Raw genomic sequence first — 20,093 nt, 5'->3', positions numbered from 1 at the left:
ACAAGCCAACCAACTTTTATACACTCTGCTTGCAAAAGCCTCACATTCTCCTGTGAATCCCATTCCATCAATTACTCCATTAAAAAAATCTTTAAACCCTCTCTTCTAACTGGCTCCTTCCTCTTTGCTAAAATCTTCCTGCATCTCCTTTTCTTGTAAAATCATCTTCACTAGCCTACTGGTCCCTATTGCTTCCCTTCCTCCCTGGGATCTGGTTTCTCCTCTAACCATTATGGGGAAACTGTTCTTCTGAGGTCCCCTCAAAAGCATCCTAATAAATGAATCCAACTGCAGTTTTTCAGGCTGCATTTCACTGCAGCATCAGACACCCTTAGCTGTTTGGCTCCCTAGGTGCTGCACCAACCTGCTTCTCCTTTATAAACCTTCTGTAATTGATTCTTTGCTAACTCTTTATCAAGGTCCTTTGTTCTCTACCATTAATGTGTCCATTTTCCAAGTTTTTCTGTTTCTTCCACTTCTCTCTTTCCTTCTTGCAAGTTTTATCAACTCCTATTACTTCAACCTTAGCTTCCATGCTTATAATTTACCATTTCCCCTCTTTAGTTCTGGTCTCAAATATTCCTCCATGCTTATGCCTTTCCTTCTCTCCTCCCCAGTTCTGATCCCAAATTTCCAGCACAAGTGAAAATGTATTACAGGTTGAGTATCCCTTATCCAAAATGCTTGGGACCAGAAGTGTTCCAGATTACAGATTTTTTTTCTGGATGGGGGGCATTTTTGGATTATTTGCAGATAACCAATCGAACATCTCTAAAATCTGAAAATCTGAAATCTAAAATGTTCCAATGAGCATTTCCTTTAAGCGACACATCAGCACTCAAAAAGTTTTAGATTTTGGAACATAGTGGATTTCAGATTTTCAGATTAGCGATTCTCAACTTGTGGATTCTCTATCGCAATTTCAAAATCTATACATAAAAAACTGGACTCAGCATTCCTCTCCCAGTCCACTTCCGTTCTGACCTACTTCTCTCTGAAAATGGCAATTTCAGGGGCCCAAAACATCATGGTCATCTTTGGGCCTCACTGTCACTCAACCCCAAATCAAACACCAAGTCCTGCCAACTCCTCCTTAATGGTCTCTGTCTTTTAATAATCATTTTTGAATAGGTAACACATTTCTATAGTTGAAAAGTTAAAAATTATACGAAAAAGTAAACACTGAGAGGTCTCACTTCCAATCCTGTTCCCTTTGTCCCCAACCACCATCTAAGTAACATTTTCTGTTTCATTCTTGTGTACTCTTCGGTGTTTTTTATGTAAAAACAAGCCTACATTCTCATTTCTTACTCCCTCTTCCTTACACAAAAAGAGGCATATTATAAACACTGTACTGCATTGTGCATTCTCTTTTCCCTAAAGAGATCTATCCCTAGAAGGATATAGAGATTCCTCATGTTCTTTTTTAAAATTCCATATTTCCCTCTGTGTGTATATACTAGTTTCCTGTTGATGGATACTTGCTTGTTTCCAGTCTTTTACTATCATGAACGATGCTGCAAAGAATAATCTTGTCCATGTTATCAAGTGTGTATTTAGGACAGATTCCCAGAAGCGGGTTTCTGGTTTAAAAATAAATGTATCTGTCTTTCGTAGACTCTTGAATCCTTACCTTCTCACCCATTCTCTCTGGCAGCCTAGTTTTAGACTCAGATGACTGAGATGGCCTCCATTCCATCACTGCTGGATTAACCTTGCCAAAAGTACACTTTGACATTTTTATCATCCTGCTGGAAAATCTCCACTAGTGCTCTTTGCCTATCAAATAAATTACAAATTCCTTAGCCTGTATTTAAAACCACACCATGGCCTGCCCAATGTACCCTTCTCCTTTCCAGGTTCGTCTTACCAGTCCTAACCTCAGCCAGGCAAGGCTGCTTACTGCCGTCTCCAAAGACGTGGCAACTTCCTTCCTAATGCCTTGGCCCACACCATCCTTTTCAACAGAAATGCCCACCCCTTCTTCCACCTACTCAAACCCTACTCCTTTTTTACAACTCTTGAATCCACCTCCCCCTTGAATCTATCAACTCAGCCAGAAATGATTTCACCCAACCTTCCTGAAACCCATTATTTAAATCAATTACATGGCATTTACTTTATAATGCTTTCCCTCATAGTTATGTCCCTAGGTAGTTCACCTTCCACACTAAGTTGTAAAACCTTTGAGGGCTTCTTTTCATTACATTTCCCATAGTGTTCTTCATGGCATTTCACATATACAGGTTTCTCACTAAGTACTCACTGAATGACTGTTTATTGAGAGAAATCAGCCTTTTGGCTGCTGGAAAAGGCCCAGAGTGAAATGAGCAAAGCAGGGCTGATGACTATAAAACATGCATGGGTGCAGTGAGGCATGAACGCACACAGACACACACATCTGCCTACACAGGAGGCCAGCTTATATATTCTGTCCACTCTAAAGCAGTTAGAGGATGAATGACAACCATACCACATGGAGCTGAGCAAGCACTTCATCTCTCTTGAAGATCTGCCATTTTTCAAAGCCTTACTTACTCCATGGACCAGACACTAAAAAGACACTAAAAAAGCTGAAGTGAAAAAACTGAAATAAAAGCTTAAGTGAACAAACCAAAATATGACTGAAATAAGAGGCACTGGGCTATTCTCAAAGAAAGCTTACAGTCACAACCTATTCTAAAAAAAAAAAAATCTAGGCTGGTATCAGAAAATCTGGGTTCAAGTCTAGGCTCCGTTACATCACATGGACACTTCATCTGACCAGCAAGCTGCTTTTCCCATCTAGGAGAAACAAACAAAAAAAGTCTCTTGTACAGGAAAACTTGTGTCTCCTCCAACTTAGTGCCCCAACGTAGTTCTCTATTCATGCAGCAGGAAAAACTGTCAGTTACGGAGGAAAGGTTTTATCACCATCTTTTGTGGTATAACCTGTTCACTTATCTTGACTTAACTTGGAATCTAATTGGAAAAGTAAAACTCAAAGGCAGTTTGTGGCTCATTATGGAAGGGGTTGATTTCAGAAGATTTAGGCCAACCTCCTTCTAGACCTACCCTAGTTATCTTCAAGGCAAGACAGACAGGGCAGCATCTGGCCTTGCCTAGTTTCAGAGAAATCTCCCTCTCAAATGCCTTCCTCTTCAGTTCAAGTTCATCACCTCAAGTTTGAATTCCAGTGAAAGACTCTTAGCTAGTCTCTGTGAATCTGGGCTCTCCCAGGGCCCAAGGAGTATACTTGTCTCTAGCAAACCAAGTTGCAATGACCTACCAACTGCCAAATCCATGGGTCTCTCCTCAGCCTTTATCTTATTTGATCTTCCTCTACCATCTGAATTGTTGAAACCACTGTTACACTTCTTTTCAAAACCCTCTCTCCTCTCTTGGCTTCCATGACACGGCTCCTCCTGAGTCTTCTATTTTCTTTGCTGGCCCCCCTTTATCCTACCCATTCCTAAAGCTCTTGCTCTCCAGTCTTCAGTCCTCTATTCTCTTCCCCTCTCTTTCTACACACTACTCCTTTTTTTTTTTTTTTTTTTTTTTTCTTGAGACAGAGTCTTGCTCTGTCACCCAGGCTGGAGTGCAGTGGCACAATCTCAGCTCACTGCCACCTCCACCTCCTAGTTCAAGCAATTCTCCTGCCTCAGCCTCCTGAGTAGCTAGAACTACAGGCATGCACCACTACACTTGGCTAATTTTTGTATTTTGCAGAGATGGGGTTTCACCATGTTGACCAAGCTGGTCTCAAACTCCTGACCTCAAGTGATCCACTCACCTCAGCCTCCCAAAGTACTGGGATTACACATATGAGCCACCACACCCAACCACTATACACTACTTCTGATCAAGCTCCTCCACTCCTATGGCCTCAGCTTGCTGCTGTGTGCTCATCTCTCCCAAACTAACATCTTTCCTGAGCTCTAGACCTACTTTCAGTTGCCTACTGAACATTTCAATACAGATGTGATTCAGCCTGTCAGAAACCAAACTCAGTAGCTTCTCCCCCCTTCCTCCATGGTGGTTTAGTGGTGTCCTTACCCAAATCTCATCATGAATTGTAGCTCCCATAATCCCCATGTGTCATGGGAGGGACCCAGTGGGAGGTAATTCAATCACAGGGGCAGGGCTTTCCCATGATATTCTTGTGATAGTGAATAAATCTCACCAGATCTGATGGTTTTATAAATGGCAGTTCCTCTGTATGACCTCTTGCCAGCTGCCATGTTAGATGTGCCTTTGCTCCTCCTTGGCCTTCCATCATGATTGTAAGGCCTCATAAGCCACATGCAACTGTGAATCCGTAAACCTCTTTTTCTTTATAAATTACCCAGCCTTGAGTATGTTTTATTAGCAGCATGAAAACAGACTAATACACCCCACCACTTGGTCTTTCCCTTTCATTCTCGATTTCAGCTAATTGTCCAGGTCATGTCTGCTTCAACTTCAATTCTTCCTTGTCCTTCCCACTCCATACTGAATGGGGCACTAAATGTCACCAATTCTGCATTTTAGGTTATCTTTCCTGCATTCCAACTGCCATAGCCAATGCCCTCATTGACTCTCATCTGGGCAGGATAACGGCCTAAGTGGTTTTTGCCTCTTCTTTCTCTACCCGTCCAACCCATACTGGAGTCTCTCATTTTATAACACAAGCTTGATTATTATCACCTCACTTCAAACCTTTTAATAACTCTCCAAACTCCCTGATATCTGGGCTCAAATTACCTTTTCAGTCCCATTTCCAAGCATGAGCTATCTGTCCAAAGGTGTCTTCTATCCTACCTTAATCCCCAGGATCTACATAGAAGCTACAATATTCTGTGTAAGGAGTTTTGTACAGAATGCCATCCTCTCACTTCCTATGCTTTAGATCAACATGTATAAAGGACCAACTTTGTACTCTCTACTTCTCCCCTCAAAATCTACTCAGGGGCCAGGTGCCATGACTCACACCTATAATCCCAGCACTTTGGGAGGCTGAGGTGGGAGGATCACTTGAGGCCAGGAGTTTGAGATCGGCCTGGGCGACATAGAAAGACCTTATCTCTACAAAAATAAAAATATAAAAAATAAAAAAGTCTACTTGATAAAACTATTCTCATTCTTCAAAGACAGGACAAATACCACTTTCTCTCTGCAGCCTTCCCTGACTTTCCTCAGTGGCAAAACCACTAAACTGCCTCATTTGCACTCTCCAGAATTTTGTTCCTGCCTCAGAATGGTACCTATCCTAAGACCCCTGTATGTTCCTAGAGCATAGGGACCAGCAATATTCATTTATGTATCCCCAGCACTGAGTGCAAGTGCCATCAGGCTTATAACAATAACTCCATAAATACTGAAGTAGTAAATCCCTAAATTTGACTCTTATCATTAAGACAGTAAGTTTCTGAGAAAATCAGTCTGATGGGAATAGAGAGATTCCAAGTAAGGAAGCATGGAACCCCACTAGGGGAAGATTCTTCCTGGTGACTCTCAAATCTCCTAGAGGTGGCTGCCTGCTCTGCCAGTACATAAAGACATTCTCCTCTCCCTAGCCATGGCACCTTATTTCAGAACACAACACATGTGTTCTTAAAGCATAAAAGGGCCTCAGTGTGCCCCCATTGTGACCCACAGCATCACTGTCCTAATGCTGTGATCTCAGCTACTCATGATCTTGCCACATCAATAAATGAATCTAAAGTTGCATTAAAAACAAATGGGTGTAAAAGTGCCTATAGAGCCCTAAGAAGGAGAATATATTCTGAGATCAATAACTGAGAAGTGAGCTGAATTTTAATTTTTTCAGAAGCTTTGCTTTCTGATATCTAGCCTCATTATGGCCCAAGTATATTGCTTCCCTTTTCCTGTAGCCTTCAAATCACTTAAGCCCATAAAGCATTTAATTTGTATTACAAGTTAGGCCCCACTTCAGACTGAGGTCCCAGAGGTACTTGAACAATCCCTAGGCCAGCGGCTCACTTCTTAAGCAGTAATATACCATCCATATTGTGTACAAGGGACTGTTCTAGATCCAATGAGACCAGTTCCTGCCCTAAGAGAGCTTCTGTGTCAGAGGCAGAAGCATTTAAAGCATATATGAGCACAGTACAATGAGTTCCATGGTAGAAATATATTCTGTCCACACAGGGGGACGTGGCTGGGCAAGGAACAGAGTCTTGAGCTGGCTATGTCCCTGGTTCCAGAAATGTGCTCTAGCCTCAGTGTATCACCCAATATTTATTCAGCTTCTACTACAAACTTTCTACTCTCATGGAACTTTCACTTGGGTTCAGTTTTAGCAAACAGATTCCTGTCTTACTCTCTTATACTAGAGTACCTTCCGAAAGTATCATTTCTCTAGGATGAGGGCCCTACCTTTCACTAAGCCAAACCTTCCAGGAACTTGACTTCTACCTTTGAATTCAAGTCCCATTATTGGGTCTGCCTCCCTGATGCTGAGTGTACATCCCTGCCTGTCCTTCCCCTGTTGTCTTCTGGCTGGAACCCCGATACTGTCCTTTGCCCGCTGTGCCCCAGGGTCCTCACCCATAAGCTGAGGATAATAATAGTACCTCCCTCCATGGAATATTGTGAGGATGAATGAGACTAGGTTGGCACATGCTAAATACTCAATAACTGTCATCATCATTATTATCTTTATTACTAAGATCCTTGCCACACTGTCTCCCTCATCCATGGACTTTCCTTCCTGATAATGTGTGAGCTAGGGGAAAGAAGGAGCCCTCCTAGTCATGTCTATCCTCACTGAGGTTGTGAGGGCTCAGTTTAGCCTTCAGAGGCTGGCCACCCAAACCCAGCTGGGGAAACCAAGTACCTCTCAGTGTCAAGTAGCCATAAGCTAGGTTGGTCAGAGCTTGTGCACATTTCCAGTGATGGTCCCCAAAAATAATCCGAGAAAGGATGGCACATCGAATCAGCTCCTTGTTTGCTTGAGTATTCTGTAGAGTACAGAAGTGATTATACTTTTTGGAAAGGAGGAGAAGGCTCTAGCCCATGGACTTATCACTGGAACACAGGACTGAATTCACTTGTCATCTTTTTTCTCTCCTCTTTACTTCTCATCCTGTGTCCAATCCATCAGGTCTGGTTGGATCCACATTCCCCCTAAATCCTAAAACCAAGCTCTTCTCATTTCTGCCATGAGTACCTAGTCCAGGCCACCCTCATCTTTTACTTGGCTGGCTACAACAGCCCCTTCCAATTGCTTCCTCTCTGGCCCCCACAGTCTACTTTCTACGTAATAGCCAGAGTGACTTCTTTTAACCTTTTATCATGAAAAACTTTATTAATATACAAAATAGACAGCATGAAGAATGAATATGTAGTGTGATCAGTGATCTATTCCTGGCCAATCTTGTTTCCTATCTAGACCTCTCATCCACCCATCCTCACCTTAAACTGAAGCAAATCAGACATTCCATTGTTGCCTCTATAAACATTTCATTAAGTACCTCTAAAAGATATGGACTTAGAAACAACCACAGAATCATTATCTCATCAAAATATTAACGATAATTCCTTAAAATCAAATATCACAGAAATCTAATTTTTAAAATAGTTTGTTTGACTGCTCACATGGTGAGATCAGTCTCTTTCCATCTATAGGTTACCTTTCCATCTCTAATTCTTTTTCTTACAAATTATTTGAAAAAGCTGAGTCATTTGGTCTAGTATTTCCCACAGACATAAATTTTGATGACTGCGTCCTCATGGTGTCTCATCATGTCCCTCCATTCTCTGTTCTGCCTTTATAATAGTAGTTGGGTTTAGAAGTCTGGTTAATTTCAGCTTTGAATTCTTTTTTTACAAAACGACTTCATGGTTAGTGGTATGTTCTTCCAGCAGAATACATCTACTATCTGCTTGTTTTTTCTTTTTTTAATTTTTCTCTGATATTAGGAGAAAATTTTCTACATGGAAAATTAACAAAAGATTATAAAATGCAAATATATATTTCTATCATTCCTTCTTCATACATTAGCTGGAATAATTCTATAAAGAGAATTTCTCCTCCTCTACTCTTTGGTTACCCAATAGTACAGTTCATATTAGAAAGGCAGGACACATGGTTTATCCTTGCCCTTTCTTTACTAGCTTTCAGAAAAATAAATTTGTTCACTAGCATCCTCTAATTGTGACCAAATAGCTTGTTACTATTATTAGAAACGTATGGATTTTTAAATATATTTTATGTATTTATATCTTAAGATGTAAATTAGATTGTGACTTTTCTATTCAAAATCCTCCAACAGCTTCCCACTTTTTCTTCTTAACAGAATTCAAAGTCCTTACCATGGCTTCTAAGGTTCTGCATAATCTGATCCAACCCCAATCACCTCTGGACTTCATTTTCTACTACTCTCTCCTCCTACTCCGTCTGCTAGAACTATACTGACCAGAGGTTCCTGAACATCACCAACTAACTTCCAATTCTGGGCTGTGCACGTGCCGCTCCCTCTGCTTGGGACACTCTTCCATGTCATTCACTTTCTCATTCCATTTTCACTTTTCTTATCAACAGGCCTGTTTTGGCCACCTTATCTAAAATAGATGCCACTTCATCACTCAATATCCCATTACCTATTTTACTTTTTCTTTATAACACTTACTTCTATCTAATATTGTATTAGCTATTATTTTTGTTTGTCTATTATCTCCCCAAATAGAAGATAAGTCCCTTGAGGACAGAAGTTTATTCCTCATGTTCACTGTTATCTGCTCAGTACACACAGGTGTAACACGTTCAGTATTTGCTGAATGAATCATTTATTAGCAAGATTAAAGATGGGTTGGGGGAAATAATCCTCTACCCCTATAGAAGTGACAGGTAGAGCTCTCTAAGAAATCACCGAACTGCATCTTCACGTCATATATTTCAGTGACTTTACAAACACAGCCAATATGGCTGAACCAGTCGATATGGTCAGGCATTTTTTTCCTGGTAAAGTGAAAATAGCACTTCAAGGGACCAAAAAGCTAAAGTTTCAGCCCTAGTTCTAATGTTTGTTTACTGATTGTGTTGCTTTGGGGCACATCACTTTGATCTCAGCTTCCTTTTCTGAGATTTGGAAACCTGTATCATCTACCTCATGGAGTTACTATAAGAAAAAAAAAATAGTGTCAAAATGATTCAGTGTTGTTAAGTGTGATCTAAATGTAACCGTTTGAAGAATAATGTACAGGTAACTGAAGTAACCCATTTAAAGAGTAATGTTAGGTAAGATACAGCAGTACCATACGTGATTCCAAGGAATACACTCCTTCCTGATTCCTGTCTCCTACCCGACTTCATGTTTTACTTGACCCCTGCTCAAATATACAGAAGCAAGCAATGGTAGAAGGAAACTTCCCCTGATGCTTCCAAAACATCCATTTAGTCAGCATTTTTTGGAGTTCACCATGGGCTGACCACAGCAAATACTAAGTTCTCTTTTGAGGAAGAAGCATCATGCCATGAAAAAATCACTAGAATGGAAGACCAAAGCTTTGGCTCTGGACATTGTATATTCATCCTTGAACTCCTTGACTCGGAGAAACTGGGACAACCAATATGGGCTCTAGATGTCATCCCAGCACTACTGCTGCTGATTTGGCATCCCCTGCCCTTCAGGGCTAGGAGTACTGGGTTGGGTTTGATTAAAAAAAAAACAAAAACAAAAAAACAGCTTTATTGAGCTATAATTGACATGCAAATAACTGCACCTGTTCACTGCATACAATTTAATGAGTTTGGGATTTGAGTTAGATTTCTCTCCTAAGATCTAAATCTTTGTCATTATCCAATCTGGCCAAGGAGTTTTCAAGCCTTGAAAACCCCCACTTACACTCCATGGCAGATGGTACTTGCCTGTTTTTAGAAATGATCCTTCTAGCCTCGATTTGTGAATCACTAATGGGTCCAGGCCAGGTTGATTGTCCTTTGCAAGGTCCTCAGGTCATTTACAGAGATAAATTTACAAATATCCATCTAGAGAGATACTTCAGAGGCAAATGATAGAAAAAGAAACCTATCTAGATGACTTTTTTCCCCTTGGCTAGGAGGATCCAGGAAGTCAAGGTACAAACTCTTCTGTTGATAAATCATGTTTTGGAAGCAGGCGGGTGCCTGTGTTCTAATAATGAGAGTCGATGTCTTGCTGTCTCAGTTTCCTAGATTTTGATTACTCATGCTTACACACCTGCTCTGACATCTTTGACTCAAGTCTTAGACTTGCTCTTAGAAATGCATACTTGGAATCTTTGACCTCCACTTTGACCTCCTGTTTCTGGCCCTTTGGTTTATTTATGATTCCACTGTAACCAAGGGCATCTTACCCATATCCTTTCCAGGCTAGAGCTTAGACCTGCCTGACTGCCTGTTCTCAACCTCCTGCCTTACTATCCCAGCCTTTTTGTTACCTAAGAGATAGCATCCTGAAACCTTCCAGGATGGATACACACACACACACACACACACACACACACACACGTATATACATACACATGTACGTATGTATTTATGTATATATGTGTACATGTGTGTGTGTCTATATACATATATACACTTTTTTTTTCTTTTTGAGACCGAGTCTCGCTGTTGTTGGCCTGGGCTAGAGTTCAATGGCGTGATCTCAGCTCACTGCAACCTCTGCCTCCTGGGTTCCAGCAATTCTCCTGCCTCAGCCTCCCAAGTAGCTGGGATTATAGGCATGCCCCACCATGCCCGGCTAATTTTTGTATTTTTAGTAGAGATGGGGTTTCACCATGTTGGCCAGGCTGGTCTTGAACTCCTGACCTCAGGTGATCCACCTGCATCGGCCTCCCAAAGTGCTGGGATTACAGGTGTGAGCCACCAGGCCTGGCTGTTGTTTTTTTTTAATTTTAAGTTAAAGGTAACAGCAACAAAAATAACCAAATGAAAATTTTTAGGTTTTTCAAATTTTTATTTTATTTTTTTAGAGACAAGGTCTCATTCTGTCACCCAGGCTGGAGTGCAGTGGCACAATCATGTGCTCACTGTGGCCTCAATCTCCTGGGTACAAGCTATCCTCCTGTCTCAGCTTCCCAAATAGCAGGCTCCCTCCACCATGCCTGGCTGATTTTTAATTTTTTTATAGAGACAGGGTCTCACTATGTTACTGACACTGGCCTCAAGAGATCCTCCCGCGTCAGTTTCCCACGGTGTTGGGATTACAGGCATAAGCCACTGCACCTGGCCTAATTTTTAGTTTAAAGCTAGGAGCAGAAATGCCCCAAGGAGGAACAGACAATGAACCATGCAAATCTAACTCCAATCCCAGCACTACTGGAACCAGAAGGTGGGCTGGCTACCTAAGTATGCTCTGCTTTGTTTTCTCCTACTTACAAAGAAAGATGACACCTTCCTCTATTTCATACGCTTCAATCTGCATCTAAGGCATAGCTTCTGTAATCATGAACATATTTTTAAATGGAAACAAAATTTTTGTGAGTTTTTTGTTTTACCATTTTTTCCTTAATCAGCTGAGCTACTTTCTTCTGAGATTGGGCTAATTTCTCTTTGGGATGAGACATACAGTCTATGGCCTTCTCCTCTTCTTTAGCTTTAGTTTCCTCTTCACTCTCTCCACATCCACCGGTGTGATACAACTTATCTGTTTGCTGGTGAGCTGGGATCTTGGTTTGCTGTGACCTGTAGGTATGAGAGAAGGGATTCAGGATTTAACCACCTTTGCCATCTCAAACAAGGTAAAATGGAAGGCATAGCTCTCCCAGCTGGGGGATAGGGACGTGCTTTCTAACATAAACTTGAAGGAATAAAGCTAGGCAGTAAACTCACGTCACCCTCAAAGCTTAGCATTAAGACAGCAATGTGGTGGTTCAAATGAAGCCTAGTTATAGAGGTGCAGCTCTACTGCTTACTAATCACATGATGCTAACCAAGTTATTAATTTAGTTCTCTGTAAAATGAGAATATGAATGCCTACTTGATGAGGTTATGGGATTAAATGAGATAATACTCATAAATCAGTGAGCACAGTCTGTGGCCTTTACTAAGTGTTCCTTTCATGTTAGCTATTGGTATATCATTAGCTCCAGGACAGGACTTCTACAAATGAGGGTGTTGAACTGGAAGATCCCCAGGAACATCTGTGTTCTAAAATTCTGATCCAAACAAGGAAAGAAAATGGATTTAATGAACTAAGGGAAAGGAAACCAACATTTTGAGGCTAGACTTTGCATGTCTTCTTTCTCATATCTTAAAAGCTTCAATATGTGATGGCCAAGAAAAGAGGACATGGGTCCCACCAGAGAGAGCGAGGGAACCCTATACTACATCAAGTGCAGGGTCAGAGGAGAAATATCCTTAGTTGTGTTAAAAAGAACTATATCCTAACATCGCCAGAAAAATCAGTAAAGTGCTACAGAAGAAACAGAATTTTGAGATCTTAGGAGCAACAACAGAAATTTTAAGTATAAATAAATCTCCCAAAGGACTCATCTTTGTACTCACAATAACTCAAAAGTTCAGCCACTGAGTAGTTTTGAAAATAAAATTTACCTTTCTTTTCCAGTGATTGCTTAAATTGTGAATGTTCAATGTGTAAATAAAAGAAAAATTCAGAAAAGCACAAAAAGCTTAAAGAGTGAATGTTCAATGTTTAAATAAACCAACATTCAGAAAAGCACAAAAAGAAAGTAACTGCCAAGTGTAATCTTTTACACCAGGTTTGAAAAATGACATGCTAATATCCTTCTAGAGTCCTATTCCAATTAACTTATCAAGAGGCACGTGGGCAAACCAGGTTGTGTAGATAGGAAAGCGACATTTTTTCAGGCCCAAGCTCAGGCAGGCTTGCCTTCTGCCCACAGCTGAGCATGCTTTCAGCAGACAAGCTAACTTGATGGGACAGCCAAGGAAGGTTGGCGATGCGACCTGATCAGAAGACAGGTGATAAACTTCCTTTTCTCTGCCTGGTGAATTCCATACTCCACCTTCAAGATGCAACTCAGATGTCATGACTCCTGGAAGTTTTTCACTGGAGTAGCAATAAAGGCAGCCTCCAAAGGGCTTTCAAAAATTTCCCCCAAACTGCTAGTACACTGTGGGTTTTTTTTATTGTTGTTTGATTTTTTTTTTTTTAATTGTTGTTCTTTGGCTTGTTTCTGAGCATTCTTTGCCTCCTGGCAAAGTAAACTCCACCAAGGCAGGGGCTGAGCCTCATTTGTTTCTGAAAACCTGATATCTGGCTCATAGTAAAAACAAATAGTGGCCTGTTAAATGATGAAAAAATGAATGAGAAAAGAATGTGCAGTTTTTAGAATGTTTGAAAACTATCGAGGACAGAGGAAATCTGTGGCAAGAGATCATAAGTCGGCTGACTCTGGGCATGCTGCCTATAAGCTAGCCCTGCTCTGCAAGGAGCAGTTAAAAAATAAAAAAGAGATCATACCTCAATAGAAAATTTTGCTTAAGCTGCATATTTCACAGACCTAGAGCAGAAGTTAAATCTACTGGAGTCACCAAACAGATTGCTAATTATGGATATTAAAAATTATAGGCCCAAAGTATTTTAAATTAAGCCTTGAATAACATTAAGGTAAGTCCAAAGGTAGCAAACTTCAACCTCAGGAACTTCAAAGGAATGAGAAACATTGAGGTCTTGACAAATGATTTGAGAATGTAAATCCCTGAATTAGCTTTGAACGTCGTGTTATAAAAGGTGAGAAGGATGGCTGGAGAATCCTGACCAGTCAGACATCTCAAAGGATGGTCAGAATAAAAAGAAGAGGAGGTTGAATGGAAGGTCTGCCTTGCCAGGCTTATAACTTATTCCATATGTTACCATCATAAATAGGAATTCTGATTAGTAATGTTCAATATAAATTATCTGATTATTTCCCAGATATTTTACTGTGAACTTAACATTTTTATGAACTTCAATTTTTACAGTCACATAACCCTTAACATCAAGATATTTTATGAATTTAAACTTATGCTATCCAGACGGGGCACAGTGGCTCACATCTGTAATTCCAGCACTTTGGAAGGTCGAGGTGCGTGGATCACTTGCGGTCAGGAGTTCGAGACCAGCCTGGCCAACATGGTGGAACCCTGTATCTTTTAAAAAATACCACAATGAGCGCATAATCCCAGCTACTCAGGAGGCTGAGGCACGAGAATGGCTTGAACCTACGGGGCGAAGGGTGCAGTGAGTCAAGATCATGCCACTGCACTCCAGCCTGGGTGACAAAGCAAGACTCTGTGCAGGGAGCCAAAGGCTCGTGCGACGTGACCAACTCAGCATTTCACTGGAGACGATATGATCAAACAGCAAACTGTTTATCATGAATGCAGGATGTGAGCAAACTCACCAGTGCTCCTGCCGACAGAAGGTTTGCTGGAGGCAATCACTCCCTGGCGCTGAGGTTATCTACTGTGACATCTAGAGCCTGTTGTTCGAGGAATGCAGTCTTGCAAGCCTACTCCGGACTGAGCAGCTGACCCCTCTCCCACTCCCCTTCTCACCATCTCTTTTTCCTAATAAATATGGAGGGCTGTGTACAGCTCAGGGCCCTTGTCCACTAGAGGCAAGGTGCCCCCGACCTCTTCTTCCAAATACACTCTTTTGTCTCTTGTCTTTTATTCCCGCGTTCACCCTTCCTTTTTTCAGTCCACCAGGGATCATGGCAGGTTACACAGGGACCCCCAAACAGCGACAGAATCTCGTGCTCCACAACTCTGTCTCAAAAAAAAAAAAAAAACCAAAATGCTATCCTATATGGTAACTACTAGCCACATGTGGCTATCAAGCACACGAAATACTGCTAGTCTGAATTGAGATATGCTGTAAACATAAAATATGTGCTGTATTTTAAAGAGTATAAAAAGATAAAATATTTCATTGATAATTTTTGCATATTTTGTACATATTGAAATAAAGAAAATATAGTATTGAAATTAAATTCATGTGTTTCATTTCACCTTTTAATATGGGTAGCAGACAATTTTAAATTACATATGTGGCTTGCGTTATATTTCTACTTGATGGCACTGGTATAGAGCGATGGTTCCCAGCTAAGGATGACTTTGCCCCGAAGGGAAATCTGGCAGCGTCTGGAGACAGTTTTGTTTGTCACAACTGGAGCTAGTGCTACTGGCATCTAGTGGATAGTGGCCAGGGATGTGGCTAAAAATCCTATAATATGTAAGACAACCCTCCACAACAAACAGTTATCCAACGCCAATGTCAATAGTGCAGAGATTGAGAAACGCTGGTATAGAGAATGGTTAAAGAATGGACTCTAGCTGGGCACAGTGGCTCATGCCTTAATCCCAGCACTTTGAGAGGCTGAGGCAGGAGGATCACTTGAGCCCAGGAGTTCGAGACCAGCCTAGGCAACATAATGAGAACCCATCTCTACAAAAATGTAAAAATTAGCCAGTTATGGTGGTGTGTGCCTGTAGTCCCAGCTACTCGGGAGGTTGAGGTGGGAGGATCTCTTTAGCCCAAGAGACCAAGGCTGCAGTGAGCTGTGACTGCACCACTGCACTCGAGCCTGGGTAACAGAGCAAGACTGTCTCTAAAAGCAAAACAAAACAAAACAAGAATGGATTCTAGAGTCAGAATGCCCAATTTAAATACCACTTACTAGCTGTGCAACTTTGGGCAAACTCCCTAACATCTCTTTGATTCATACTCATCTATAAAATGTACCAATAACAGTACCTCCTTCACAGGGTTTGGGGGGATTAAATCAGCTAAGATGTTTAAAGTACTTAGAACAGAGCCTGGCACATAGTATGTGCTCAATAAGCATTAGACAATATGAAAGTTTTATTTACTGTTTCATAAAACTTAATTTTCCTATTACCTTTGTTATAGCTAACTCTCTGCAACTTTGCCAATCTTGTTATAACTAATCTATTTTTATTTTAAAAACTTCTAAAATTTCCTTAAGTCAGGAAAAAGCAATCTTCTATCATGCATAGGTTGTAAATACAAACAGATATTATAGCAGAATCATTATTAAAGCACATCACAGAAACACAACCTTCTTTTTCTTTTTTTTTTTTTTTTTTTGAGACAGTGTCTCCGTTGCCAGACTGGAGTGTAGTGGCGCAATCTCAGCTCGCCGCAACCTCTGCCTCCAGGTTCAAGCTATACTCCTGCCTCAGCCTCCTGAGTAGCTGGGATTACAGTTGCGTGCAACTACTGCACAGCTAATTTCTGTATTTTTAGTAGAGACGGGATTTCACCATGTTGGCCAGGCTGGCCCTGAACTGTTCTCTTTTATATAATGTTCATACAAAGCTCCTCACCCAGGTTTGCCTTAAGCAGGAGGTCCCAGTGTTTCAGCCCAGTGAGTACCTGTGATGTCAAAATTCTGTGATACTTACATACGGAAACAGAAATCCCAGTCGATGTCATTGCTAGCAGTTGGGATACGGATGGGGCTGGCTTGCATCTTCTTCCTACCAAGAATCAGGTAAGGTCAGCTTTGGGAGAAAAGGCTGGTTGTCTGTTCTGTTTTCCCCCTCTGGGATGCTATTAACATTAAACTAAAACTGCTCAAATATATAACCCATCCTAAATCCACAGACTACGCATACTCAGATATGGAGACCGCTGGAAGACAGACGGTCTTTAATTTGCCAAATTAAATGTCAGTTAAATTTATTTCCCCTAATTTCAACTCCACCCTACTTCTCCAAAATCCCTGGCCTTTACGTCTCAAAGCAAGCACATTTACAGCTCCTGGGTCATCAAAACTATGGTCACCTACTCAACTCAGATATTGTTTTTGCAGGTCTGACGGCATGATGGATTTAAGCAAAGCAACCAGTTCTCAGTGGTAAACGAAGCACAGTCAGTGTGTTGGTTAATTCTGCTTTTTTTCGCTGGGGTCATTTCACTAATTAATAGCAGATTCTAGTAAAGGGGTCGGGTACAGAGGTTCACGCCTGTAATCCCAGCACTGTGGGAGGCCGAGGCGGGTGGATCACCTGAGTTCAGGAGTTCCAGAGCAGCCTGGCCAACATGGTGAAACCCCGTCTCTACTAAAAATACAAAATTTAGCCCGCTGTGGTGGTGCATGCCTGTGGTTCCAGCTACCCAGGAGGCTGAGTTTGTAAGTATCACAGAATTTTGACATCACAGCCAGGAGGCTGAGGCAGGAGAATCGCTTGAACCCGGGAGGGGGAGATCGCAGCGAGCCGAGATCCCGCCACTGCACTCCAGTCTGGGCGACAGAGCGAGACTCCATTTCAAAATAAAATAAAACAATAAAATGAAATTCATGTGTCTGTTTTAGTTGTTGCTGTTAGATGATGGGGGAAACCTCGGAAGCACATGACGAAAAATGTGATTTCTAAATACAGTATTTGTGAAATTCAACTCTCAAGGAAGGCTATGCCAGGCGCTTAAACCAAATCCAAATCGAACGCAGTTATTTACTGAACGTTAATATCCAACAAGTAGCCTCTCATTTCACCCTCCAGAATCACTCATTCCCGCCGACCCCGAGTAGTTTTCTGACCCAGGCTCCAGAGCATTCACTAACCGAAAATCAGAAAGGGAGACTCACTAACTTCTCTTTTTAACCTCCACTTTAAACACTATGCCCACAGCAAGGCGTTTTGATCTCTCAAACTCCCGGACTCTGTTCCTATGATGTTCCGCATGGCCCTGAACACTGAAGTCTGGTCCCCCTCTCAGGTACGAATCGCTCCTCTTTTCCTGCTGTGGTTCCGCGGTAACTCCGTTAAGCCCTGACACCACAGGTCGGGCTCTGCTTAGCAGTGCCCCTACCGCGGAGGCTCTAAGAGAACGCGCGAGTGCGCACAGCACACCTGGCCCAAGGCGGGGAATCCACGCCCCGGAACCAGCCTCCCCGCTCCCTCAGTCAGACTGCGCGGCTTCTTCCCGCTGCGTCGGCCTCCTGATCCTGGCCGATCTCGGTCCGGGCGCCAAAGCGGTGCCTCGCAGAAGTTACACAGCCTGCCAGGTCCCCGTTATCTTCCGCAACCCAGGTTCTGGCCAAGGAGACAATACCGTTGCCTTGGGAACGGAACGCTACGGGCCTGCTGGGAGCGCCTGTAGCCATAGCGACGCGGGGCACTTCCGGTTCGGAGAGTCCCTGTTGGCTACCGCCTACAGCAGCTCTTACCCTAACCTCAGCTTTCCCGTCCCCGCAGGCTAGAGGCGCACCGCCTCCGGCTCGCCCCAAAACTGGCCTGTGCATATTGTATCTCACGAGACCTTACCCCTCGGAGGTGAAGGCATAGGAAGAGAAGATACATTCCGTCCAAAGATGTAAGACAGCACCGGGCCCCACGACCCTACCTATTTAAAGCTGCGACATGTGCGGGCTGGATTCGGCGACGATCCCTTGCTACGGAGCACCCCCACAGCTCCTCGGGAGTTTTGTTTTCATGGACCCCAGAGGAAAGGCTTAGATATGGCTGTTGACTGTGCTGGCACCCGTCTGTTTTACCCAGTCAGATTGGAGCTAGGCCTGGTTTGGAAAGCGGATTGCAGGAAGTGAGTAGGCTAAGAAATCGACTACTTTAAGATCTGCTAGTGGTTAGCTGTTCAGCGAGGGAGTCGGGCACATTTAGCACTTAGCCCTAAATAATGCAGCCATATCTTACCCCTTCGTTGGCATGGAATACACAGTGTGTGTAATGCACATAAGGAGCAGAGGCAGTTGTGGCCATACCCAAACGGCGCCAGCTCTTAACGCTATGTTGAAGGATGTTGTTATGAAACCTATCACAGACTAGGCCTGTGGCAAGTCAAGTTGGAGTGAATGTGTCCCATTTGTTTTCAGAAAAGAGCAGACTAGGTAGAGAGACAAGGAGAACATTGAGAATGTGAAAGATGGTATTTACGTTTGGTGTTTGTTATTTCCAGCTCGAGGATGGAATTTTAATTGCCATTGATCCAAGACTCCAAGAAAGCCTTTCTGGGGTTCGGTTGGAGGAGTTATTTAAATGAGTTTGCTTGAATATCTCTTAAGTAAAGCCTGTATGGTCTGTTAACTCAAGATTTAAATCAGTACCTTCGAGCTCCGTAGTCACAATTTTGGAAAGATTCCCCCACTTCCTTCTTTTTCCTAAGAAAACTCTCAGGGATGGAACAATGATGACAGCAATGAACTTGATTTCAGAATGTCAAGGTTCTGGTTTTGACGCTGTGTAGGTCCCAATTTTCTTGCTTATACAGTGAAAGTACTTGTACCACTTGGTTTCTGAAGCTCCTTCTGGTTCCAGGTTTCTGTAAGGGGTAAACGATTTTCGTGACTCTATAAACAGTATTTAACATGTATGGCAGTAAAAAGGAAGACTCTGTTTCCTGTTCTCCAGCATTTATTTCTCTCACCCCTTGTTAAGTTGGTCATCAAACTGAAAGGCTTTAGTGTTCTTTCATTGTAGGAAGTGGCTACGGGATTGTTTCTAAGTATATTAACGGTAACGTCTCTCTTCTAAACCTTTGCTTTTGCTGATAATTGTGAAGGGAAGTGGAACCAGAACAGACACTGAATTCCCATTCCTGAAGCTAACGCTCTGATTCGGCCTCCATTTCATTAGCTCTGACCAGAAGCATGTTGCCTGCATCTGTAAAAATTATAAATCAAAATAAAAGAACTTTGACGACTTTTTGTTTTTTTTTTTTTTTTTTGAGACGAAGTCTCACTCTGTGGCCCAGGTTGGAGTGCAGTGGTGTGATCTTGGCTCACTGCAACCTCCGCCTCCCTCCCGCGTTCAAGCAATTCTCCTGCCTCAGCCTCCCAAGTAGCTGGGATCACAGGCCACTACCTGTGCCACTACCGTCTGGCTAGTTTTTGTATTTTTAGTAGAGACAGGGTTTCACTATGTTGGCCAGGCTGATCTCGAACTCCTGACCTCAGATGATCTGCCTGCCTCGGCCTCCTGAAGTGCTGAGATTACAGGTGTGAGCCACCGTCCAGCCAGAACTTTGAAGACTCTTGAAGTTCTGTGGTATTTTCTTTCCTTGCCACGTTAACCCTGTCCCCCAAATGTAAGCTTTAGTTGTAGTATATACACTTTTAGGTTTGTTCACTAACTCTGGAATGGAATCCCACTAATTGAAGTGAATAGTGCTTTT

At 42.3% G+C, this 20,093-nt stretch overlaps 1 protein-coding gene across 1 annotated transcript in view; it reads right to left on the bottom strand.

The window, feature by feature from the left end:
• The window catches only part of TTC23L (tetratricopeptide repeat domain 23-like), a 60,390-nt gene extending 42,436 nt beyond the window's left edge, over positions 1-17,954 (bottom strand). The window contains exons 1-4 of the mRNA XM_011944331.1: positions 17,816-17,954; positions 16,364-16,438; positions 11,467-11,653; positions 6,818-6,941 (exon numbers count right to left, since the gene is read on the bottom strand). Of these exons, the coding sequence (XP_011799721.1) occupies positions 6,818-6,941; positions 11,467-11,653; positions 16,364-16,431 (379 nt within the window). The 5' untranslated portion in view covers positions 16,432-16,438; positions 17,816-17,954. The remainder of the gene's footprint in view (positions 1-6,817; positions 6,942-11,466; positions 11,654-16,363; positions 16,439-17,815) is intronic.
• Between the last annotated feature and the right edge of the window lie 2,139 nt (positions 17,955-20,093).

The sequence above is a fragment of the Colobus angolensis genome, unplaced genomic scaffold (genome assembly GCF_000951035.1).
Source record: "Colobus angolensis palliatus isolate OR3802 unplaced genomic scaffold, Cang.pa_1.0 Scaffold230, whole genome shotgun sequence".
NCBI classification, from domain to species: Eukaryota; Metazoa; Chordata; class Mammalia; order Primates; family Cercopithecidae; genus Colobus; species Colobus angolensis.
The sequence above is the reverse complement of the archived record's forward strand: the minus strand, read 5'-3'. Positions and strand labels throughout refer to the sequence as shown.